This window comes from Aethina tumida, chromosome 1 (assembly GCF_024364675.1).
Source record: "Aethina tumida isolate Nest 87 chromosome 1, icAetTumi1.1, whole genome shotgun sequence".
Lineage (NCBI taxonomy): Eukaryota > Metazoa > Arthropoda > Insecta > Coleoptera > Nitidulidae > Aethina > Aethina tumida.
In genome coordinates this window covers 63,814,792-63,841,549 of record NC_065435.1, presented here as the reverse complement: position 1 = coordinate 63,841,549, position 26,758 = coordinate 63,814,792, and the positions used below count along the sequence as shown (strand labels likewise).

General features: G+C 28.6%; 2 protein-coding genes and 1 long non-coding RNA gene across 5 annotated transcripts; 2 read left to right on the top strand and 1 right to left on the bottom strand.

The window, feature by feature from the left end:
- Positions 1 to 429: 429 nt before the first annotated feature.
- Positions 430 to 19,064, top strand: LOC109595786 (putative ferric-chelate reductase 1 homolog). Of its 3 annotated transcripts, none has more exons than XM_049970890.1 (10): positions 430 to 667; positions 14,556 to 14,678; positions 14,775 to 15,054; positions 15,592 to 16,051; positions 16,200 to 16,356; positions 16,411 to 16,637; positions 16,692 to 16,935; positions 16,986 to 17,098; positions 18,389 to 18,505; positions 18,559 to 19,064. In XM_049970890.1, exons 2-10 carry the CDS (start codon positions 14,558 to 14,560, stop codon positions 18,703 to 18,705), a joined length of 1,866 nt encoding a protein of 621 aa, XP_049826847.1. In that variant the 5' UTR covers positions 430 to 667; positions 14,556 to 14,557; the 3' UTR covers positions 18,706 to 19,064. The 3 variants fall into 3 exon arrangements, with proteins under 3 accessions (XP_049826847.1, XP_049826848.1, XP_019866765.2); XM_049970891.1 differs by lacking the exon at positions 430 to 667 and adding an exon at positions 10,368 to 10,492; XM_020011206.2 differs by lacking the exon at positions 430 to 667 and adding an exon at positions 10,379 to 10,467.
- On the bottom strand, positions 3,421 to 4,101 carry LOC126266585 (uncharacterized). The gene is made up of 2 exons (XR_007548898.1): positions 3,821 to 4,101; positions 3,421 to 3,765 (listed from the first exon to the last, which is right to left on the bottom strand). It is a non-coding gene; the product is annotated as an uncharacterized LOC126266585 (long non-coding RNA).
- A 4,676-nt stretch (positions 19,065 to 23,740) lies between the features above and the next one.
- On the top strand, positions 23,741 to 26,210 carry LOC126266497 (sodium/hydrogen exchanger 10-like). The gene is made up of 5 exons (XM_049970605.1): positions 23,741 to 23,935; positions 23,989 to 24,266; positions 24,327 to 24,509; positions 25,681 to 25,855; positions 25,908 to 26,210. The coding sequence occupies exons 1-5, from the start codon at positions 23,741 to 23,743 to the stop codon at positions 26,208 to 26,210; spliced, it is 1,134 nt and encodes a 377-aa protein (XP_049826562.1).
- The last annotated feature ends 548 nt before the right edge of the window (positions 26,211 to 26,758 follow it).

Below are 26,758 nucleotides of genomic sequence, written 5' to 3'. Positions count from 1 at the left end.
GATACCAACCACATTGCTTAACGACAATTTGAAATTTTGGAGTGTTCTCAAGAAGACTTCAGTGAATTATAACAATTTAATTATTTAAATATGCGTAAAAGTGATTTATCTGTAAATAATATAAAATAAACAATTTATTTTAGATTATTCCAAAACTTTTAGCAAGAAGATTCTTCTCAATCAGAATCATGTCAGTGACTGAACCATGTTTTGACCCACTGTAGGTTTAACCCATTGGGCCATAACAGTAAACAGTAAGAAGGTAACAGGTTGATTTATATTTCGATATATGCCTTTCGATTGACTGGTCCGCAGTTCATTCGTATCTCTTCGAACGGGGATATTGTTTGGCATCCCATAGGCAACGCGGTCGCTGACACACCAATAGTGAATGAACGAGAGAAACGGTGAGCACCGCGGATACGTTTGCTGTAGCACCACCGGCTGCCAAAGACCTCGCGGATTCTTCGCCTTTCTAATTCCGTGGTGGCCGCGAACACGTCTCTCACCAGTGGACGGTCAGTCGAAAATTGACCATTATTTGCGGATGTGCGACAATGTGCTGTTGACGAAGTGTTCGTTGCCGCCGTTACACTGCAGTTCGTCTAGGTCCAAGGGATTTTATTATTGTTGTGTTGTTGTCGTCCCGAGTCGAGCGTGTTAAAAGGTAGGACGTATACGATTTACATATGTATGTTGCAAGAGTCATGTTATGCGCGCACGGATGGTATTTGCATTTGTTATGTGGGTAAACAAATGTAGACTGTAGCGTTCGAGTGGTACCTGAGCATCTTCTTTGCAACGATTATTGTGTGTACAGTACTAAGAAAAAGCTATTCGAGTTCAATGATCGTTAGACATAATTTTACAATATTTATATTAGTACGCACATTACTAAAAAAATTGTGGTTCTTGGAATTTTAAAAATAAATAACATTTAAAGATACTAAAGTATTTATTCATGTTTCTGAAACATAATAGTATTTTTATACCGTGAATGAATAATAAATAGCAACGATAAATGTTAAAATTAAAACCCACTTTCGTAACCAAAATAACTAGCGGTAGTAGAGTCGGTAAATTACTTTTATAGTTTATTCATTCATAAAAATGTGAATATTATCGAATTCCACATACAAATATAAATTATCGTAAATAATGGTAGTATATGGTCAATAAATTGCATAAATATTTAATAATAATATTGTAAAAGTTATTAATACTTATTGATTGCAAAATATAATTTAAATATATCTTTCTTTCTAAAACTTCTTACTCATCTGAGACAATTAATTTTAGATATGAAAAATTCGATTTTTAAGCTGATGGTCAAATAGTGGAGGTTGTCAGTCCCATTTCAGAAGCTACTAATTGGAAAGGTACAGAAAATAAATAAAAGGGGTGTTGAAAAAAGTTTTCTAAGATTGTGTTAGGACACCGAAAAATAATGTTATAATATTTAGCCCTCCCTTAATACAACAATTCAGAAGTAAATTAATAAGATTAATGAGTTAATAGTAATTTTAGATTAGTTAGAGTTTAGTTTTCTTTGATTTTTGAAGGAAAATGAAAATCTCTCATAACTCTGGAATTAGTTTAGTTAGAAAAGTAACTCGAATACAGAATAAAAGTACCTTTTAAATGAGGTATTACATAACAATTAAAAAAATAGTTGTTATTGCCAAAATGCTAACTTTATGGCAAAAATCTAATTAGATTACTTTTCATGGTTTTTAGTCAAGGCTTTGTTTCATATAATATATAATATAAAGAATTTTATAAAAATATGGCAAGTGTTCTGAAAATAAATAAATAAATAAAATAAAATAATGGTAATTTGATGCCAATAGTAATTTTAGAGTATTCTCCAATTTTTGCATGAAAATGAAAATCTCTCATAACTCTCCAATTAGTTTAGCTGGAAAAGTAACTAGAATAGAGAATAAAAGTACTTTTTAAATGAGGTATTACATAACAATTAAAAAAATAGTTGATATTGCCAAAATGCTAACTTTATGGCAAAATTTAATTAGATTACTTTTCATGGTTTTTAGTCAAGGCTTTGTTTCATATAATATATAATATAAAGAATTTTATAAAAATATGGCAAGTGTTCTGAAAATAAATAAATAAATAAATAAAATAATGGTAATTTGATGCCAATAGTAATTTTAGAGTATTCTCCAATTTTTGCATGAAAATGAAAATCTCTCATAACTCTCCAATTAGTTTAGCTGGAAAAGTAACTAGAATAGAGAATAAAAGTACCTTTTAAATGAGGTATTACATGACAATTAAAAAATAGATGATATTGCCAAAATGCTAATTTTATGGCAAAAATCTAATTAGATTACTTTTCATGGTTTTTAGTCAAGGCTTTGTTTCATATAATATGTAATATAAAGAATTTTATAAAAATATGGCAAGTGTTCTGAAAATAAATAAATAAATAAAATAAAAAATGGTAATTTGATACCAATAGTAATTTTAGAGTATTCTCCAATTTTTGTAAAACTATTAAATTCAAAATTTTTACACTACAGTGTATAGATTTTATGGACTGAAGAGAGTCCAAAAGAAAAAAAAAATAGTTCAAAGGTGTTTTTAAATTGGTACATACATGCCAACATTATGGCAAAATTTAGTTGGATCATTTTACGTGGTTATTATTCACGATTGATATCTTGTTTTATTCAATTAAAAAAAGTTTGCACTCCCATTTGGTTCATTTTTATTAATAATGCTTTTTATACAGATTAATTAATATATTAAGATTTATTCACAATATTAATAATTCTCAATGTAGACATTTTTTTAAGACATCGGAGTTTCAGGGACTAGGCCTAACAAATCCAAAGTTTTTACACTACAAAGAGAGTCGAAAAGAAAAAATAGTTCAAAGGTGTTTTTAAATTTTAAGATTTCAATGTACAGCTTGTTTTCTGATTAAACGATAAATTCTATCAGATTAGAATACAGGAATTTCGATTTCTTTGCGGGACTAATTTTGGTAAAAGCTAAAATTTGGTGCTCCAAAATAATACATTATTTTTATATAAATTTTAAGTAAGTTAATGTATATTCTTGTTATTACTGTATAAAAACCTGAAGTAGAAATTTTGGGCTGTTTTAATTAATACCGTGTTAGAGTAGTTATATAAGTGAGCCTCGTAAAAGTTCGGCGAGATGTTGTGTAAGTTACATTATTATGTGCTATGCAATAATTGAAATATATCAAATTTGATTCGTCTCATCTGTTTTTTAACAATTGTTAGTTTATTCGTCATTTGTTTTCGATGACTGAACAATTAATATCGAGAGAAGAAGAATGGCTCATATATAACCAATACAAACCCAAAACGTTTTTGAGTGGATGATTACGTCCTTTCTGATAAAGAATGTTCAGGAAAACCAAAAGGGTTCAAAAACTAGGGATTGCCGGTTTTATTGAACGAAAGCCTAAATATTCAAAAATTTGTCAGAATTGAGGCATTAAGAATTTAGTGCAAAAATGTCCATTAATGACATCAAACCGTCCTGCTCAACCTGTCCTCATCCAACGGCGTTGGTTGTAAAGTTGTAACGCAAAAGATTTTGGCAGTTGAACAGAAAGTTCCACCTCGTGCTGTGTATTTTCTGGGCTTCGCTCCATTTTGTCTACTCTTTGGAGGATTCACACTTGGTGACTTACGTAGAAATTGAAGAATGGATCCCTTAAGTGATTCATAAGCTACAATTCTTAGTTTTGTCCAGGAAAGTTCGAAGCTAAAAAAGACAATAATTTACTTTATCACCTAATACATATTGATTGATTTTTTACAATTAAACACTCGTGGACAAACATTTTACTTCTAGACTACGAGTGCACTACGTGGAATTCGAATACCTTGTCGCAGCTTAGGATTTGTTGATATCATACATGGTAATGATTCTCTGTAATGTATGAAGAATGCGACCACTGGGTGTGTTCGCCGGTTTCATATAATTTTAAAATAACACACATTAGTTCCAACCGATTAGTGTAATTTTAACTATGATTTTCATAATAGATCAATTCAAAACATCAGCTACAATTGCAAGTGTCTATAAATAACGAATGACAAAAAGTATCTTGAGTGACTTCATAATATTAAATTGGTATGAGATTTGAAAATTTTAATTGTTTTACAGTGGTTGTCATACATGAGTGACGTCCTTCCATATGTGTTAACACGTTTCAAGTCGATAATGTTTCTCCCCGATTTTAATTTATTTAAAAGTGGGAAGACAATGGATCCATATTGTTCAAAAGTCATCAAACCAAGGAATCGGTACAAGGTCAGTTAACGTGGTTAATTATGACTAATTACTTGTCGAAAAGATTTTCGGAATAACCGCATTCTTCATCGGATTATTTATTTCGTAGTCAGTTTATTTGTTACATATATGTAAATTCAGTGCTGTAACATGTTAAGTCACTGTTATATTATTATTATTCAAACACTTTCGCCAGTCTGACATTGAAAATAAACATTACACTTGCTACGTGTGTTATTAAAACGTCTTATTTGGAAATTCATATGACTGTCGTTACAAAATTGCTGTGTGGCTTGCATAAAGGATAAGTACCGTCGAGGCTCGTGGACTGATTAGAGAAAGTTGACAGTTGTATGTTAATAATGAGTAAAAGTAAAAACATAGGAATTTCATTTTTTAAATATAAAACTGATAATTTTTAAAATGAATTAAACAAAAAACAAAAAATTTAACTAAATTATCGTGATACAATCAATATAATTAATTAAACCTACTTTTACTTCTACTGTGTTTAAATTGTTTCAAAACTTACGAATTCAATATTTACCTTAACTTTTTTTGCGTGTTTATTAATAAATTATGGGTTTATGCAAGATTTTGCATAATGTCAAATACGTTTGTGCTAAAAATCCAATTGATTACTTTCCGTGAAGGCTGAATTCCGATTGTCTCTAAAATTACTGTTAATTTTTTCCTCGACATCTTTGTCATGGGAAGTGGTCGACTTAACTATCACCACAACTAATAAACGTATATTTGATTGTGAGAAAAAATTTTATGCTTCTGCCGTCGATAAAAATAATAATTCAAATTTGCATTTGGTAATATTAAATAAAGCTCAGTAGGTTAAAACATCGACAAGTAGTAAAATATTTCAATTAAATACATAAGTTTATACATAGATAAAAATAATTTAATTTTTATTTTATTCTCCTATTAGATATAGTTATCACAAGCAGAATGGCTTTTGTTTCTTTTTAGTATGTTGAGTATTTTTGGCGATCTAATTAAATTTTAACACCGCTGACGTTATGAGTGCTCATTACGCCTTTTAATAGTGTTGCTTCGTGCCATCAAGTGAAAATTAACAGTTGATATATTACATTTACCATTATATAACTTGTCAGTGACTGATACATTCACTACAATAGTTGGAAATCATCGAAGTAAGAACTAAACTTATATATTTTTATTGCGAAGAATAAAATAGTTGTCCAGCAAAATAAGATAATTATTATATAAGTGACGTAAAATATTTAAAAGGTTAATAGTATGGACAAAAAAGCAGAGAGGCCTTAATAAATATGCTAACATTAACAATAATAACTTTCCGTTTGTTATGGTTGTTTATTTTAATGTAGAATTAATTGATATGCATTTTATAAATGGTACTGCCAATCAAATTGCTACCCTTGCACAATTTTTTTATGGTGAAGCTTAATCATATCCCTAGCTTCCTTCACATATAATATTTTCACCTTTCCTAATTGCAAGAGGTGTAGATGATTTTCAATTTCATGCGTTGTCTCTAAAAACTTAGTTTTAGATGATAGAAGATGGAATATACAAAAGTAAAAATATAATCAAATATATCGCAAATAAAGGATTATGTTAAATAATAAATTTATTTTATTCAAAATTATTGTACTTTTTTAATTCGTTGTTTTACCAAGATCTTAACAGTTGTTGCTTACCTTAACTTTTTGCAGAACATAATCTTTTGAATCTTATTTTCTGGTACCAAAGCAAACAAATGAGATTTCAGCTCACATCTTGACTGTCGTTGGAGATCATTTAGACGAAGCATTTCCACGTAGATCAATAGGAAGGGGTGGACCTGGCTTATGGCCTACAAGATCTCCCGATTTAAATATTTGGTTTTTGGCAATAACATTAGTGTGTGTTACTTCTGTAAATTGCTCCGAGAATTTGCTTTGCGAATTAATCAAAATACCAGTAAATCCGATCCAAAGGTGAGAGTTTTAGAAAATCATAGATAGATTTCTACTTAGTAATTAAAGAAGGGCAGTTTTTCTGTTTGTGCATCTATGTTCATTAGGACTTTTCTTTTTATTTTAATTTATATCATTACCTCTTTAAATATTTTGCATTTCAAATGTTGTACCTACTCATTTTGCTTTAGTACCTATTTTGTTATTTTTGGAATAAATCACGAATGGATGATTAGTTTCCATTAACGTTATGCAATAACTTTCTTTATTAATCATAATAATTATTTATAGAACATCACGCTTTAGTTAGTATTTCATTATCCAACCTTACAATATTTTTAATATTTCATCTTTATTTTTTTAATTAATACATTTTATTGATGTTTCTACGCAGCAACAAGAAATAGGTCTAAAAATTTACATATTATTTTTGTGCTTAATTCCAGTAAGGGGGCCAGACTGATTTACTGATAAACTTAATCAAATGTTTGATTTTTCCTTGGTTGCTAGGTAATGAATAAATCTATACATATAAATGGTGGTCATTTACCCAGCTGACCCGTTTACCCAAATACGATGCTCGAGCGGAGCGTGGATTCCAATCACCTGATCCATCGAGAAAAATGTTTACTTTAATTTAATTACTTTTTATGGTGGCAATTATAGACCTGCGGTATTTATGTCTGGTAGAAATATGCTGGTTTTAATTTTTTCATATAAAGTTGATTCAATATTTGATAAATAAGCTAAGTGAAAAACTTAAATACACTTATTATGTTAGCGACATTCTAATGACAATATAATATAGACCTCAGGGAGTCTTTAAACGTTGTTTTCCTTTTCATTTATTACAAAAGTAAACTAAAACATAGTAAGAAACTACTACAAAACTAGGACGACTGACTATTGCTACTTTTCTATTATTATAGTTCCTGCTAACACATTAAAAAATCATAAACATCCATAATAAAGCCATTTTTGTTATTAATAGAGGTCGATTGCTATTAAAAATAACCTGACAATTTGTAGAACACGTCGAAAAGGTTGAATCATTTCATAATTAATAATTCCGATCAGACTTTGTCAGTCGAACACAATTTAATGACAATCATTACCAACTAACGTAATTGATTGCTTTTTGCTGTAATTGGTTTGATATTTTTAGCTGGTAAGGAATGGAAAACTAGTTGACATGAAATGCAAGGAAAACATTTCATTAAACTTCTCTTCCATTGAAATAAATATTTAATGTATTCGTTTCAATTTTAGATATCAAACGATGTGTACATATTTGAACTAAATAAATACATTTACATTCAATGTTGTTATAAATCGTAATATACTTTTCTAACCACTGAGATTAAAATAATTCTAGTCGGTCTTTAGATATTGGATGCATAAAATATGTTTAAAAATTCCTGAGGCGTTGCGCAATTATTGTTATTTAGAGAAAACTAACGCAACGATCAATTATTAATAAGGTATTCGGAATTACGCAAGCCATGAAATTACAACCGTAAAGTAACAAGTCGACTTTATTATTTATAATTGTGCGATTATAAATCGTGGGCTTTATTAAAAGCCATTAAGACGTGATCACTTCCAGTGGAATAATGGTTTATTAGGAGAAATCAAAATTCACTTTATTGGTTTAACAAAATAATTATATATGAGCCATTGTATATCATAGACTCATAGGCATTTATCCTTGAAAGATTTTATCTCAACTGTTAGAATTTAGGTGAACGGAGATTTTATCGTAGTGGACAAATTAAGGCATGTCGACTCCGATTAATAATTGGTTGCTTATTTGGAAAAACTTGTTTTCTGGAGAAGTAGATATTGTCAGAAACAAAAATAATAATAATTTATTCTTATTAAAAAAAAAAAAAAATACAGGGTGGCTTATTTATTTTTTTTTTATTTCTAACTCGATTTTAATGAATGATAACTAGATATTATACAATTTTTTACGTACATGTTTTATTTTGTCTGTCATAGTATATTAACTAATGACACCACTCAGTTACAAAATTCTCTAATGGTATTTTAACAAGCATTAAATTGTGTGAAAAGCAATGCTTTAGTACCTAATATATTCAGACACAAGTAATACTATAGATTAATTAAATTAAAAAAAATTAATTTGTAAAATTTATTTGATTAAATCAATATTTTAGTAATAGTCTTCTAATTACATTAGTAAGTAAAACTGAAAAATATTTATATATAATTTTATGTGTTTTGAGTTGACTAAATGTACTAATAATTTTAGAGGATATGACAGTTGAAAATAGGTCAAAATCGTTGTACACTGGTAGAGTTATAAATAAATTACTTTTAATAATATTAGAAATGATAAAAACTTGTACCGTTATAATTTATTTATATTTCTTCAATATACGGAAGAAAGAAATAAATAAATTAATCAAATGTTCTATAAAGATATTAATATAATTTTCAAAATTTATGAAATTATCAATAATTAAAATTGAAAAATATATTCATTTTATAGACATTTTTAGTTGTTTATCATTAATTTATAAAAACTATTTATTTGAATAAATCAATATTTTAACAATAGTAGTCTGATCATAATAATAAATAAAACTGAACAATTTTTGTATGTATATGTATATATGTGCTTTTTTAATGAATAATTTATATTTAATATTTGGAATAAATAAAGGAAGTAATAAAATATTGTATAAAGGAATTAATATATTATATAATATAATAGTTTTGATAATTAATTTTATAAAATTATTTATTTGATTAAATTAATAGCAATAGTCTTCTGATCACAATAATATGTAAAACTGAAAAATATTTATGTATAATTTTACGTGCTATTTTTAATTTATAATTCATATTTATTCAGTATATAGTATAAATAAAGAAAATAATAAAATATTGCATAAACGATGTAATATTATATTCAAATTTTATGAAACTATCATAGGAATAATTGAAACTGAGCAAATTGAAAAATAAATTAATTTCGTGGGCATTTTGAATTGTTTTGATGATTAATTTTTGAAAATTATTTATTTAATTTAGTCAATATTTAATAAGACTTCTGAACAAAATAAAAATAAGTAAAACTGAAAAATATTTATATATAATTTTATGTTTTTTATGTTAATTATTTATTTTTGGACATAACAATAATTTTAATCAGACACTTATATACTTTATAATAGATATTAAATTTATAATAATTTTTTAAATTTTGACTTAATTTTCCATGTATAATTTTAATAATAATTTTAAGTAAGATTGTAATTTTAATAAACATTTATATATAATTATTATTATATATGTACTTTTTAGTTACTTCAATTATTTATTTTTGTAATTTATTCTAAAAATAATTTTAATCAAAACGTAAGTTATTTTAGAGTAGGTGATTTAATTAAAATGTTTTGTCTTTATTTTCAACATACAATGTTGTAGGATATGACTCTTAAATGTAGTAGGTTTAAAACCAAACTAAATAATTAATTATTTTTTTAAAAAAATTATCTTCAATTATAAATTAAGTCAGCGCACCTAAATTACACCACAATATATAAACGAAAGTTTTTATATTTATAATTTAAAAATGGGGAAATATGAAAAATTAACGATTACTTTTTTATTTTAAAAATGATCAATAGTTATTTCAAAAAACTAATCTTTTTAAAAATTCACATTTTTCACCGGTTTATTAAAAAAAGTTTTTAAGAATATTAAGTTTTACTTTTCACAAATGATCAAAATTTATGGAATCGTGGATGTGTTGATGACATGGTTAAAGTTTAATACGGATTACTTCGTACACATGGATTGATTGATTTTGTGGAAATCCAATAAATAATTATAGTCTCCCACAAACAATCAAATAGAACTAGCTTGAATAACTTTATTAATTCCAAAAACCGCCTAATAAGCCATTTAAATTGTCTACATCTGGTCAATGACGACGACACACCAAAGAATTCTTGGTAGTTGTTAGTCAGCCATCGATGTCTTTTTCGTTTTTGCACCTCATGGTCGAACGACGCGGGATTTCCCAGGGAAATGCGCCAGTTTGATATTTTGTGGCGCTCGTCATTCTGAATCATAATAATTGTTACACGACTTGTTATTGGTACACTTGTGTACTAGCGATCCGGGTGGAAGGTTTGCGATAGCTGGCTGTTCTGTGATTCGAATGTGCCGATTGTGACTAGTCAAGGTTCGTTTCAAGATCAATTTGAAAGGTAGGAAGTGAATTAATTTGCCTTCAATGTTATTAATGCGATCGGTCTACAGTCTCGTTCCGGTTTATATTAAAATCGATGTTTCTGTTTGCGGCATTGTTGTTCTTAAATAAATGTGCAGTTGTAGCAAAATTTTAAAGGTGCAGAAAAAAGTTTTGTTTTATTATTTAAAGAAGATTGAAGTAAGTTTTTTCAATTTTATTTGTATCATTGTATTTGTATTTACATTAAAATCCGTTTACACCATTATGCGTGTCGTTATTAAAAATGTATTAGACATTTTCCATGTTTTAATGTTCAAACTCATGGTGATTTATTTTTGCTTTACGCCGGTAAATTTGTGATGTATTCTAAAAAAACATAGGGTATTTTGTCAATGATATCCATATTTATCTGAATGCTATTTTTCATTTTATTAATCGTATCAGTCGTAGTTTTTGTGGCGTGTAATTAAAGTAATTTTTATAATATAAAATATATTATATAGTATATTATAGATCTCCTTGATAGTTCGAACCATTTAAATATTTAAAAGGTATTACAATTTTTTTTACAGATATTATATTTATTGAAAACATATAAATAAAAGTAGAAAATATGTATATTGAATTTAAATTGTAGAAATTAAACGAATTTATTTCACTTGTCTTGATAATTCTTGAATGAAAAGGGAACTCGGGTACATTTATCGAGAGCCACAAATAATCCTTCAAAGAGCCGCATGTGGCTCGAGAGCCGCAAGTTGGCCACCCTTATTATAGAGTATGATACCATGGAACGTAGTAGTAACGTTGACAACAATTTAATAAATTATAAAAGTATGCTTTTGCTTTTAGAGCAAAGTTAACTTGTAATTAAATTCATAAAAAAATTAATTACTATTATTTTAACCGGCTATCAGTGAATTTGTCTGAGTAATCAAACTTCACTGTCATTACCACTAATAACGTGTAACTAGAATTAAGAATAATTGATATTATTATTATTAAACAGTTTGTAAGACAAAGTAATATTAATAAAAATAGCAGTGTCATTCATTTGACCTAAAAATAAAAATATATGAAAGTACCACTTCCAAAATAAATGATGCAATTCAAAATATCAACAATAATGTTTATTCACTTTAAGGAGAATGCTTTATTTTTTAAATGGTGTGAGTCATTTTGTTGTGTATTTACAATATATTTTGCTGTGTCACTGCAGAATAGTTTTCAGCATTCATTAAAGTAATTGTTTGTATATATTTTAATAATAGTCGTAGTTTAAAAGATAATACAAATATATAATTTTTTCGTTTCATTATAATTATAATTTGGTTACTGAAAATTATTTTAATAAATTGGTTTGTGGTGCTGTTAATAATAACATCTCACTATCATTGGTTTTTTAAATAGAATGTCTGCAAGATAACATTATTCCTACGTAATTCAACCACAATAGAGATAATGATCATCCAACTTGTCTGTCTTGATGTGTGAATAAATTTTATTTAGAAAAGAACTTTCCCTTTGTTCAACTAACAGTTCAAAATACGTATTGAATTATAATTAAAACATGGAATTCCTGTTCTTACGCACTTATGGTGTACTGAAAATAAATAAATAATATACGATAATATTAGCTGGAAAACTGAAAAAAGTAGTTCAAGTGAATAAGAGTAAACAATTTGTAAAAGTCTAAATGTTAGTCAAAATAACTAACTTAACCAAAAATTTATTAAACAGATAAATAAAAAGTATTGCATATTCTTCAATAAAAGAATAAATATGCACAATTTTTAACCTATAAAAATATATTCGCTCAATTTGTTCATTCAGGTTTTATTGTGATAATATATTAATTAAAATTTGTTGTTATTACACTATACTTATTATTAGACTAACTTCACATCTATAAAGGACCCTTAAAGCGTTTTAACATTATCAAAAAGAAATAATTAAATTAAAAAGAGATAGTAAAGATACCTTCACCATCCATGAACTTTATTATAAAGAACTATAACAATATAAGTTAACCATTTAATTTAGTATCTTGTATTTCCATCCTTCTTTTATAATTTACACTCCTGTGAATGTCTTTTATTAGACTCTTAATAGATTCTTGAGGAATATTATTCCATTCTTTAGCTGCACACTGTAGAAGATTTTTAATAATCATATGAGAAGTTAATGATACCGAATTAATTCGGATCCTATACATGCCATACTCAATTGGGTTCATATCCGAGGAATGTGGTGGCCCCTCCATTATTTCAGTTTGATCTTCTCTAATAACGTTTCTGACTCTTTGGGTTCGATGTGGGAAGTGGCAGGAACATGTATCAAAGCGGTTCTTCTTTCATACATGATACAACCACAAAACATGACAATTCCGCCCGTCATCAGCAAAAACGAGTCGTTGCTGTGTAGCTCTTTTCGTCTGTTGAGGCGAAAGCCAATTTTTATAAACATTCTAACCTTAATCTTTATAAAAATTTTAGTTAAAATTAAATATGTTTTTTTAAAGGTTCAAATTTATTTTAGTATTAAGGGACGGTTTATTTTATTAGTTTTCCAAGAAGGTTTCAAATAAATTTTAAACAAATTGTATAAACTAATTTATAAAAAAAAATTGTATATTAAATAATGGTAAATGTGGCAATAAAAATCAAGAAATGTAAGAAGATTTTTTAGGTAATTTACAATGTTATTTATTAGGGTTTTGTTATGAGGAAAACCTTAAATCCATTTGGCAACAATCTTGTCAAGGTTTGAAAAGTTGTTAATTTTTATGGTGGTGCAAAAGACGTTTTGTGCCATCTTCATCCCTTCCACAAGAATAGTTTTCAATTGTTTCATCGGATTCCACCGAACTTCTTGTACAGATTTGATCAAACTTCTTGTATATATTTCATCGAGTTTATTATATAGGTTTTATCGAGTTTTTAATTTTAATTAGATAATTTATACTTTATTTTATTTCATAGTTTCCCAAAAGTTCAATGTTTTTGCATTACTTATATATAATCATTTAATTTATTTCTTTCTATTTATTATAAATATAGTTAGGTTATTGTTAACCTGAGTTTCAATTCAAATTCCGTAAGTGTATTGTGAATACAGTGTATTTAAATTTACGTCCAAGGAAGGAAAGGTGATCACAAAAGGTAATATTGATAAATAGAAGATCCAAGCTCTTCTTAGGAATAATTTGTCTTCTGATAGATGCATTCGAATTGAGTTGTGATATGTAACCTGGCTATATGCCTATCTGGTAGTTGTCACAAAGTCTAGTTTGTACAAATTTTGTGCCGGTGAATGATTCTCGTAACCGTGTTGTGATGAATATTCAATCTTTGAGCAATTTATATTTGCCATTTTTGAACTTTATTAAATGTCTAGCAATACTATACACAATTAAATGCTTTTTTTTTATTAAAATTGTGATAATATTATCGACTTTCATATAAACATTATTAATAATATTTTTATTATATTTATAGAAAATAAAACTGTAAAGAAGTTAGAAAGAAAGTTATATTCTTAATGATACTATCACTAAAAATGTTCTTGCAATTCCCAACTAAATAGCTATTCGATCGATATTAGCTATAAATTTAAAACTAAGGGACAAATATTTATAATTTACATTTTGATTATATATTCATATAGATACCCTTTGACTAGATACTGCTTTAATGCAGAAGTGGTATAAATGTTAATGTAAACCAATTCTCACCCTATTTTATTTACAATGCTTATGTAATGACTTTTTTTATTAATCCGTTGACGCTCTTTTATTTTCTTGTACATTTAACACCCAAAGAATGCTCAAAGTTTATATCAATGATATTACATATCTCATATTCTTGAAACCTTGAATTAGTTCACAACCTTTATTAGAATTTATTTAATTGGTAATTTCGAATTATTTTTATATGGGTGTCAGCAGAAATCTAAAAGTAGATATATATGTTTGCAATTCCAACTATTAGCTGCAAACCTTTTTGTTTCAAGGTTTTCTATTATCGTATTTGTTATCGTACACTGTGATTTGGGGTCTTATTTCATTCTTTTTATTTTAGAAATGCGGGCAGTATTACTACTTCTATATCTTACCACCACCCAGGCGCTACCTCAGGGGGCACCGACGTCTGTTTGTCGGTCTATGCTCCCTAATCATGGAGGAGGAATACCACCACAAACAGGTAACCCATTAAATGATTCATTGATCATTAATGAATAAACTATATAAAATAACTAAAATGTAAAATAACAATATTCATCTGACCTTGTGAATTTAGGTATTGCACCTTACTCAATAATACCAAGGCGACAAAACGGCATAGTTTTGGTGACAATCAATTCGGGCGTGGGAATTCCATTCCAAGGATTCCTGTTACAAGCCAGAACGCTTAGTGGAGACATTCTTGGTGAATTCGACGTATCGAGCACCGAAGATGGACATTCAATTGACTGTGCATCTACCGGCGATTCGTTGACTCACAAAAATCCCAATAACAAAGCAAATTTGGATGTTATGTGGATGCCACCATCTGGATTCGAGGGACCGGTAATATTTAAGTAAGCCATATTAATATTTATGTTAGTAATGACTGATTTGTTTGAATGATAAGCATTTGGACACAAGGATTAAATTATTCCGTTTACCCATGGTCCATGATTACTAAACTACTCAATTTGGCAATTTGACTGATAAAACTACTACATGCCCCGATATACTTACACTTTTTACCATATTGTCCTATTGTTATAAAAGTATAACTCTAACTAGTTTGATTCTAGATAATACAAATAAACATATTAGAACTAAAACAAGTATATAATTACACTATAAATTTAACTTTGCGTAATAATATGGATAATTTTTTGCCTCTTCTTTTTTCGGTCCCAGAATTTCTTTGATCCACATTGATTTTATATCATTTGTTGTTACGAATCTGTTCCGCATGGATTCAAACAGAATTATTGGTAAAAACAAGGTTTTAATCTGGCGGATAATTTGCGGTGAAAATCTGTGAACAAACATGCCTAACATATTAATTTTTTATTAGTTTTTAAGGTCAAATTTCTTTATTCTATAATAATTTTTTCATTTAGTGCTACGATTGCCCAAGGTTACGACACGTTTTGGGTGGGCGTCGAATCTCCACAAATTGAAATTTCAAAACGTAGTGTGGACGACCCCTTGCCAAGCACACCAAAACGAATCGCCACTACCACCCCACCATTCTTTAGCCCTCCAGAAACTAAGGAAGCCTCCACCGACTTCGATCCTTTCTACGATGGCTGCACCGTCTCCAAATTGTGCTTCGGAGCTCCCGCTAATTGTGTGAACTCGAAAAATTGCAAAGCCGCCGTCGCCATTACGGTTCTGGGGGATAAATACGATTTTGAATTGAAGGCCCACAGTAATGCGGCGTGGGTTGGTGTAGGACTGTCAGATGATGAAAAGATGGGTGATGACTCGGTTATTGAGTGTGTAAAAAAGAATAATGGAGTTTCGGCATACATGTCTTGGACAACGGCTCCAAATTATGGTGCTCAACGTTTAACCAATGTAAGTTTTCTTAGAATTGGAACGCAATATTTATATTAACGGTCTATTAAAATTGTTCAATTTAGTTATTCTAAACACAACTTATTTTAATTATTTTAATTTATACTTATATATACAACTTAAATTAAAATTTCATTATTATTTACAGCCTCAGTTGGGAATTCAACTTTTGAATGGCAGTGTTTCTGATGATACAATCTACTGTAAAGTACGAAGAGATGCCGTGACAAACGTAAGGGGCAAAGTATTTGATTTAACTAAAAACCAATATAATCTTTTGATTGCTGCTGGTGCTAGCGTTACACGTAAGTGCAAAATATGTTTTCCTATATACAAATTAATATACTTCCTTATTTTAGCTAACTCAGTTACTTACCACGGGGTAGCTTATTTAGCTAGTGGAGAAAAGCAATCATTATCGGATGTGTCGGCCTTGGCAGCAGCTTCGAAACTGTTAGTTAGACTTCACGGATCATTTATGATTGCAGCATGGATCGGAACAGCTTCAGTTGGTATCTTGTTGGCTAGATACTACAGACAGACGTGGGTTGGAACCTCACTCTGTGGAAAAGATCTTTGGTTCGCTGTAAGTTTATTATTAAAACAACGAACTACATTGCTAAAATAAAAATAATTTTAGTGGCATAGAATGTTTATGTGCTTGACCTGGGCCTTAACCGTAACAGGATTCGTTTTAATCTTCGTAGAATTGAGGGCTTGGTCCGGCGAACAAAATCCCCATGCGATTTTAGGAACAATTACTACCATATTGTGTTTCCTGCAACCTATTGGAGCTTATTTCAGACCACATCCTGGTACTTCCAAACGACCAATCTTTAACTGGGTGCATTGGTTTATTGGCAACGCTGCCCATATTATAGGAAGTGAGTAAAGAAGTATTTGCAACGTAAAATCATTGACATTTTCATTTCAGTTGTGACAATATTCTTCGCGGTAAAATTAAACAAAGCTGAACTTCCGGAATTCATGGATTGGATTCTTGTTGCTTATGTAGCTTTCCACGTGATATCACATTTGGTTTTATCTGTAAGTCAAAGTGTTGAATATTTTATTTATTAATTTAACGTACAGTGGTGGAAGAAAGTAACTATGGAATATTTTTAAAAATTGGATTTTTATTCATGGGCTTTTTCATATCTGTTGTAATGTTTTTTGACTTAGAAAAAAGTATGGAATATTATTTCATTTCCGGTCGGTTTTAATGTAGTAATGCCTAAACACATTTACATTTCACATCAATTTAGGAAAAGACATGGCGAGAACTTTAACTATTACTCACAGTGCTATTTTGAAGATTTTGTGTAAATTCCGCACTTAAGGTCGTTTTGAAAATCTACGCAAGCCAGGACGTCCGCGAAAAAACACTCCCAAGATAGACAAAATTATAAAAACCTCGATCCTCGCAGAAAACATCAAAACAAATCATAGAGGAAATTTCGACACAATGTTAGTAGCAGGACAGTGAGAAATCGTCTTATTTATACGGGACCGCATGGCCATGTTGCAGTTAAAAAAGTAGTGTTATTAAAGAATAACATAGCGTCCCATCTGCCATTTGCAAATTCCCACTTGTTATGGACTCAGGAAAAATAAGACACTGTCCTTTGGAGTGACGACAGTAAATTTAATTTGTTTAGGTCAGATGGTAGAACATTTGTGACAAGGTACCAAATTTTTACGTTTAAACATGGTGGCGGAAACATTTTGGTTTGGGGATGCTTTTCTCGATCCCAAGTTGGAGCCTTGATTCAAGTGGGGGGTAAAATAGATCGTTTTCAATAGAAAGACATATTGGAAAACACCATGTTTCCATTTGTCTAGAAAGAGATGCCACTTCGTTGGTTATTTCAATATGACAACGATCCCAAACAACGTCTAAAATTATAAAGAGTGAGTTCTAAAGTAAAATTTAACTGTTCTTGAATGGCCCGCTAAGTCCCCCGATCCTATTGAGCATCTTTGAGAAGTATTAGATCGTCGCATGCGAACAAAAACATCAAGAGCAAACAAGAACTTCTTTAAACCATATAGGAGCAGTGGCAACAAATTCTTGTTGACACATTAGGGAGACTGGTATATGTTTCAAAAATCCGAAGCAGTGATAGAAGTCGAGGGTTACGCCACAAAATATAGAAATATTTGAGTTATTGTTATTTTTTTATGAATATCAATAAAATATTCCATACTTTTTCCAGACCATACTGATTTATTTATTAAAAAAAGAAGTAAAAACCTGTGAATATAATGATTATTGTGATTAATGGACCGATCTTGCAATTAGATTTGTTCAGATTTGTAACAGACGTTTATTTTTAGGTTATGGGATGTTTGTCTGAAAAATCTTCCGAAAGAAGAGTAACGTCCTTCCCAATGAAAGATTTAGGAGGGTCTGGAAGAAGTTCCGCATATGCTGATCGTAGTGCTGATGCACCTGTAAATAAATTGATAATTTATTTTACTTATATAATAACTATGTCATTTTTTAGTACACCGGTTTCAGGAAAGCATTGTTGGCTATTTATATTGTAATAGTGTTGGCACTGGTTGTTGCTTTAATAGTGATAACAGCATTGGCACCAATAGAGGAGACCTGGGAAACAGTCAAATCGTCTGTTATGAGTGGAAGCAGCTAATAGTTATGTTCTAAGATTACCAAATAACATTCTATTATTGAATTGACTGATTCATTTCAGTTTACTTTGTACTTTTTGACAAATGATACATTTATCAAGATAAAAATAATGATACCTTGATGTTCACCTACATATGGTGTAATTGATAATAAAAATTTATAAAATATATAGCAAAGTAAACTTAACAGACACGAAAGGGTAAATATTTTATACAGATCAGTATTTCAAACCTGACATTCTTTGTAATTTATTTCACATACATGTAGTTTATTCTATTTAATATTTTACCATAATTTTATAGTAAGTTTTATAGATTATTATTAAATATTGTTGTAAATAAATTTATTTTTAAGTTAAAATAGCTTGATTTCTTAAATCATATCCCATCATTTTTATGTTCGAAATAAAAAATTAGTTAAAAATATTAAGACATTACGGACTTGTGTTGTGTGATGTTAGGTGATGAAAAACTATTTATTTCACTCCAAATAAACGACATTGTTGAAAAAATTAATTTGTTAAAACAAAGCTTAAATATAATTGATAAAAAACGTTAGTAGGGAATATGTAAATAATTATTTGTCAAACAAGAAAGGTGAACATAATATAATTTAAAATTTTAAACAATTGCATAATTTCAACACGCAAATGTAATTAAATTCATGTTAGTGATATTGAAAAAAGTGTGTAAAAATCGCGTTGTATTTTTTTCTTTATTTAATTTTTAGATTTTTTAAATTAAAACTGTTATCGTGAAATAATAAAACAAGTTTATTTAGCAATAAATCAAATAAACAATTTTTATTTTTTATAAAATATATACATACAGTATTGGAAGAAAGTAGAGCAGCTTTTTTAAAATTTAAATAATTTTGTTCTGATTATTATGTTCAAAAAAATATATATTCAAAATTAACTTTATAAATTTAACAATTGCATAGTTAAACAATAAAAAATAATAAAGAGTTTAATTTTACTGATGATTATTTGTTTTGGGCTGGCAACTACAAATAATTTGTAATTAGTATTTCAATTAATTCTACACTAATATATTGTAAAATTTCCATTATTATAAATAATTTCCAAACACTTTTTTTTTCATGGAAAGCAAAGGATGGTTAATAATATTTGGATCCTGCAGAACCGTGAATTTCTGATTACTATACTCTTTGCGCCTTATTTTGTTGTTCACCATGTATGTACTATAAGTTTTCAATGAATTTTAGATCGGAAGATTGACATGGTCAGTTCATAACATTAATTTTTTCTCTTAAAAACCACTGTTTCAAATATCTTGGAGTGTTTTTCGGATCATTATGTTGTTGAAAATAATGTTTTAGTGGCACATCTTTATCTGAATATGGTACCATGTTGTTGCTCAATATTTCTTTATACATAAAACGATCCATGATACTCTTTATTCAAAAGAGAGGACCTATTCCAAGTCGCGAAAAGCAGCCCCATACCATTACCGACACGTCGCCGTATTTAACAGTGAGTGTGGTATACTGTAAAACTGAAAATTATTGTCGATTTTGTAGCCTTTCTGATAAAATCATGTAAGTACACAAGCGAGAAATAATACTATGTGTAACATTAAGTCAACCTGTGATTTCGATCAGTTTCCAACATTCCCTACCCGTTTCAACTGAAGTTAAGACAAATAACTGTGCAAACCCTAATGTAATTACGTACGTTAACTTATATATTTTTTTCTTTATTTTTTTGTGTAGAATAAACACTAATAAAATAGTCACTGTCTATATATAAGTAGAATTAAAGTTATAAATCGTACACAATTTCATTCGACTGGTTTATAATTTGATATTCAATATGTTTTTAAGCAGTATAAAATTAATGAGGTCCACATTTTTTTTTTTAAAAATGAATGAAAATAACACAAATTAATATTCAACTGTTTTATAATTGTCATTGACGTCATTGGTGTCAGTTGTGAATATTGGACATTTTGAGTCCTGTGTATAAGAATTGTTTTACTAAATTGTTGAACAATTGAAAGATACATACATTAAAAATGATTAACTTTAACTGTCTCACGTATGAGCACTTTTGTGTGTCTGGAACTATTGGATCAAGAATGTTATATGTGTTTTGCTTTCTTATTATATTTATAGTACTAAAATTTACATTTACGGTAAGTATATTTTATTAATTACTAGTTTGATACAAACTTCTTAATAGGAATTGGTGAAAAAGTAATTATAACAATTAATCTTTTTGTGTTTAAGAAAAAAAAATTGTAATACTAAATGAATATAATAATTTTTAATTTATGTAGTTATCCAGATAGATAATAAATACTCACCAAATATATTTAAAAATTATCCAAAGATTTTTGTTGACAGAGATTCAAGGTACACATCCCACCCACAGCAATAATATTTGTCTTTGGTATTCTCATGGGAAAATATGTGATTCGTAGAATAATACTCGACAACAAAAATTTTACGGCCTTAGTAATTCCAGGTTTCTTCATGAACTTATCATATCTTTATGAAAAACAATTTATACCGAGAATAATATTCCAGACTATATTAATCTGTATACCAAGTAAGTATAATATATTTATTTATTTTGTGACACTCGTAAATGAAGAATTATTTATTACAATTTTGTAAAAGAATGTTAGTAATAAGTTTTAATCCATTCCCTTGATAGTATTTAATTCTTTAATGATGCCACAGAATTATTTTTCTTAAACAATAAATACAGTAGTGGCCATAATTGTAGCATCTTAGTTAAAATATGTAAGAAATATGAGCTATACTACTTGAATTGGATGCCAGTGTAATATTTATTGTATTATTAAAAAATTTAGAGAAACCGGCCAAATGGTAGCCACGAAAGATTTTGGCTGAATTTGAAAATCTTGAAAGAAAATCGATAACTGGGTACTCGAAACTGAAATTAAAGCCATTCTGGAGAAATGTGACTTGTTGAAATTAGGACTGTGAGAAGGTAGTTAGTAGAAGGGGGTTGGTTTGAATGCAGATCTATAAGAAAAATTGCGGTTTTTACTGAAAATGTGTCCAATTTTGACTTACTTAGGAACACATTCAGTGGAGCATAGAATAGGGGGGACAAGTTATTTTTTAATGACATGAGTTTAAGTTTAATTTATTAAAAAATATGATTCTGTTTATTCTAGACGTCCTACAAGGACAAAACTACATAAAAAGTTTTTTATACTCAGAGTGAAATATGGTGACGGTTTAATTATGCCATAGACTGATATATGTGCAGGAATATACGTTCAATGACAGAGAAATTGCAACACCGAGAAGGGGGTGTTCAAATTTAATATTGTTTTGGTAAAACATAAATGTTATAGCAAGGAGTAAACGATTAAAATTTAGAAACAAAATATCAATAAATTTATAGTATATTCAGAAAGTTGAAGTCAGATTCAATCATTAAAAATCCCTTTAAAAATCAAAATTGCTATATTTATGCCCAGATCAATTCAGAAAAATACGTGATATTTTATGTAATAAAAATAGAGTAATTTTAATAATACTGTATAAAATAACTATAGTAAATAAATATTTTAACAGTTCATATTAAATAAGAGTTATGGTTAAAATATTTAACATTTTACAAAGTTGTTATAATAATGACCACCACTGTAGATATAATAATTTAATAGATTAGAAAATGTTATTTAATTTAATATTTTTTCAGTGTTCTGGCTACAAGCATCACTTGTGGGTGGATTCATGCACTTAGTATTTTTACGAGGTTAGTTCATTACTTATTTAAGTTGTTGACCATATCTCAAATCTCAGTGGCCTAACACCACTTATAAGAAAATTTTACTTTACCATTTTCTTGATTTTGAGAATATTCGTCACAATTTTTTAAAAAATTTTTTTGCAATAAAGTGGTAGTGAAACCGTAAACATTGAAAGAAGTGAATAATTCTAGTTTGAGTTAATATAAATGGATAATATTAATATCAACAGAAAGAGTTTACTCAATTTGTCTTTGATGGATGAGTGTCATCTACAAAATTTTCAAATTTATAACTTGATTTACCTATTGACCTACTACATAGAAAATTTGTGGAGTAGTAAAATGAGTATTTCTAGCGGCTGATCTAAAACTCTACTTTGACATGAAAATATTTAACGTTTTACTTTCATTTTATTTTAATCATGTCTAACTGATGCAAGTATATCGCCGACAACCTTTACTTTTTTGCCATTGGGCACATATCCAGAATAAGGATACAACAGTTTAGACCCTGGAATCTTGATGTAATTTGTATTATTAACAAATTTTTTCTCTGTCTGGTCTACAGTAAGAAAATTATTTTGTAATTTAGAGGCTGTTCTTCTTATCATTTTTCGTCCGCCTTCCGAGATACTCTAAATATAATAAAATATTTATTATTAGATTTGGGCTGGACATTGGTGGTGACTTTCCAATTAGTGATTGTACTACAGACAAATTTTTCATTTACGTGTTTAAATGCACTTCAAGAGATTGGAACCGAAGGTAAACCGATAATTGCTCTATTAGAAGCAGAAAATCTATGGAGAACATATTTCACTCTTATATTTTATCGAGGGATGGAAACTTTAAGAGACTTTTACAAAACGAATAATAATCAAGCTGATCCAACTAAAAACATTGTTTTAAGCGTTGCTATAGGTGAGGAAAAGATTTTTATTTATTTTTGATTTTTTTAAAAAAAACGTTTATTTCAGATTCCGGAACGGGATTAGTTGCAGGTTATATTACCAGTAAACTTGTAAATAAAATACAAAAACTAGAGAAAAGTGCAATAATCATACATTTAGTCACGCCATACCTTATTCACTATGTTTTAGAGAACATTTTTAAGAACCCAGGTTTTTTGATTATTTTTTTACGACAAAAATTTTCATTTATTATATAATTTCTAGCTATTCTTAGTTTGTCAATAATTGGTCTAATATATAATTATAATAGAAATTCATTATCGAAGAATATTGATAATTTGTTATGCGGTATGTGGTCGATTTTGTCAATAATGTCAGAATATATTACCGTATTGTACAGCGGATGTATAATAGGCAAAATTGTTATGGATGATATAATACCTTATGATGCTTTGCTTGGAATCATCTTATTTATTTTAATCACCGTTTGCAGAGTATTAATTTATATGATTCTTTCACCTATTTTAATACATATTGGATATTATTTGGGATACACTGAAATAATGGTAAGGATATTGACGTAAAAATATACTGAATTTAAATATGAACATATTGTTAGGTTGCCGCATTTGGATTTTATGTGAACCCAATGATGGTCATAGCTCTCTTAATGACACTAACAAACCCACAAGAATTCTCTTTAGGAGTGAGAATTTTGACTATATACATGGTGGTACAATTATGCAGTATGTTTGTAAGCACGGTAATTTTTATGGCATCATTTAGATTTACAAAGTTTAGTCAGTTTTCTATGGCGGCAAAGACAAATATGAATAATTCCATAGAACATCTCAAAATTACCACTGCAAATTTTATTTTTATACTGAAAACTGATAAGTAAGTAAATGCAGTGCAACTAGAATGTGTAAATTAATTGAATATATATTTTGTTTTTAGATCCAATTATGATACAGACTGGAATATGGTTACTAAATATTCAACATTAAAGCATCCTTACGAATCTGATTTAGATTATGATATGACAAATATTTTAAGTAAAAATTTAGTTGTAACATGTCCAAATTGTCTAAGAGACACACCAAGAAAACTTTCGAAAAGAGAACAGAATGAAATAAAATTGTAAGTATAATTCCAGTGCCAGTAAAAATTATTCTTGCTTTGTTCAAATCAGTAAATTTGTCAGGTAGGATCGTTAACAATGTTTTAACTTTTAAAACAATATGTTTGTTTCACAATTTATTAATTCATCTTATTAACATATCGTGTTTCAAATATTTATTACTTTTTTATTTTTCTTATACAATTGGATGGTGATTATTAAGACAATCCAATATTAACTATAAGTTTTGTTATCCACCTAGTTCTCAGATCAAAATTTGAAGTTTGAATTGTTCAGGCCATAATTAGGGTATTATGGAAATTATTTACATTTTAGATGAACGTAATTAATTATATTATTATTAATAGAATTAATAATAAGAAATTGCAAATGTTTGAAAAATTATCATCTGTAGTCTATTCTCATACCTATTTTTAACACCACTACAAAAAAGTTATTTAAATTTATTTTTTTATTACCAAACAAGAAGTAAATTGTTGTTTAATATATTGGGGGCTTACGTTAGAAACAAAGAAGCATCCTGAAATCACCAACCTCTACTCACTGCTGAAAACTACCCATCCACACGGTAGAAAGCATGGTTTTCTACATAGATATTTGGCTAAACAATCACCCATTCACTAATATTCATTTTTAAACTAAATTTCATTTCCATTACCCCCAGGTCGGCTTTAATCTAAGTTGACGATAAGAATGGACTGCTTTTTAATATTTGAATCATCCATTTATCATTGTTCTTTCAAGTGTTTCGTATGTACCACTTGATTGAATCGAAATGAAATAACTTAAAATAAAAAATAACTATATTTTTGTTAAGCCAAAAATAAAAAACGTACGCAGTTCTTTAAAGAATAAAAGTAAATTGACCCGTGGTTATAACAATAAGAGAAAAGGTAATAATTATTACGTATGCTTTCAAGTACAATAGAACATTTTAGTAAGTTCCTATAATTATGGCCACATTTTTAAATTTCATTTTTTATTTACATAAAGATCAGAAACATAATTCAAAATTTTCAAAAATTTTCCACAGACTTTTTTGTATGTGTGCATTAGATTATATTTTAGAAAATACAAGAATATTTTTAAAATATTTATTTTTAAATACGAAATATAATTTCGGTGGTAGTTCTCATTCTTTTTTCACACTAAAATTTATTTTTTTTCTAGGGTTACAAAAAACAGAATTTTGATAGCCAGAAAAATTGCATACTTACGTCATATTAATGCTGGAACTATCACTTATGACGCTGGAAATACTCTAATTTTCATCGTAGAAGATGCAATTGGATCACCTAAAAAAGAAATTAAAATGAAACATTTTAGAAATCGATTCTCATTAAAAGTAAGTTATAAATTAAATTGGTTAAGAGATACCTAATTTTTTTTTGATTTAGTCTCTTACAAGAAATGTGGTGAAAATGTTATCAGAGGTATTATTTTTTGACGTTTTACATAGAGCACCTCGTCCGAAAAGTGTAATGTATTGTTTGTGCTGGATATTGGTCAAGTATCACGTTACTGATGCAATAATTATTTTAACGAATATGACCGCATTTGTTCTGATGATTACTTTGTGGAAAATTGACTTTATTTTACTAGATCCTTTTGTGATATACATTTTTGAGATTGTTTTCATTACATTAGCCTTATCTTCCCCTAAATTTTTCCCCACTGGGATTAAACATAGTGCTAAGTAAGTAATACTGCTAATAACCCTGGACTACAAACTTATCTATTTGATTGTCAAGAAAGTTATTGCGTTTTTTGTTATTTGGATTATTAGAGATGAATATTCGGTCAAATTATTAATGCGATATACAGTTTTAAAGTACGTGTTTGAAATTTGAAGTCACTTGGCTATTTATTCAGGGGTTTGAATAAAGTATGCATAAGAAGCAAAATCGTAGAATTTTTTTGTTCCACTTCCAGAAACCACTAACAAACGAAGAGCACGGTGAGTGTGTCAACAGAAAAGGGGAAATATTCCATGACAATGCTCACCCACACGACGCACAGCAGAAGTTGAACGAACTAAAGTACGAAAATCAGCCTCATCCATCATATTCATCAACCCTTTCGCCAATTGATTATCATTTTTTCAACTACTTCATCGTTTCCAGAACCTCGGAGTTCTATTCCACAGGTTCTTATTCATTCATTATGGTTCTTATTTCTATTAATATAGATTTGTTTAAGTTGAGACTTGCGTGATTTATATCTAAGGTTGAAAAACGCAATAACTTTC

Excerpts from the sequence above, each read along its gene's own strand:
- LOC109595786 (XM_049970890.1), top strand. The coding sequence starts at position 14,558 with ATGCGGGCAGTATTACTACTTCTATATCTTACCACCACCCAGGCGCTA. Across the intron at positions 14,679-14,774 it reads AGGAATACCACCACAAACAG|GTATTGCACCTTACTCAATA; the intron begins GTAACCCATTAA and ends TTGTGAATTTAG. Across the intron at positions 17,099-18,388 it reads TATCACATTTGGTTTTATCT|GTTATGGGATGTTTGTCTGA; the intron begins GTAAGTCAAAGT and ends GTTTATTTTTAG.
- LOC126266497 (XM_049970605.1), top strand. The coding sequence starts at position 23,741 with ATGTCAGAATATATTACCGTATTGTACAGCGGATGTATAATAGGCAAA. Across the intron at positions 23,936-23,988 it reads TGGGATACACTGAAATAATG|GTTGCCGCATTTGGATTTTA; the intron begins GTAAGGATATTG and ends ACATATTGTTAG. Across the intron at positions 24,510-25,680 it reads GAACAGAATGAAATAAAATT|GGTTACAAAAAACAGAATTT; the intron begins GTAAGTATAATT and ends TTTTTTTTCTAG.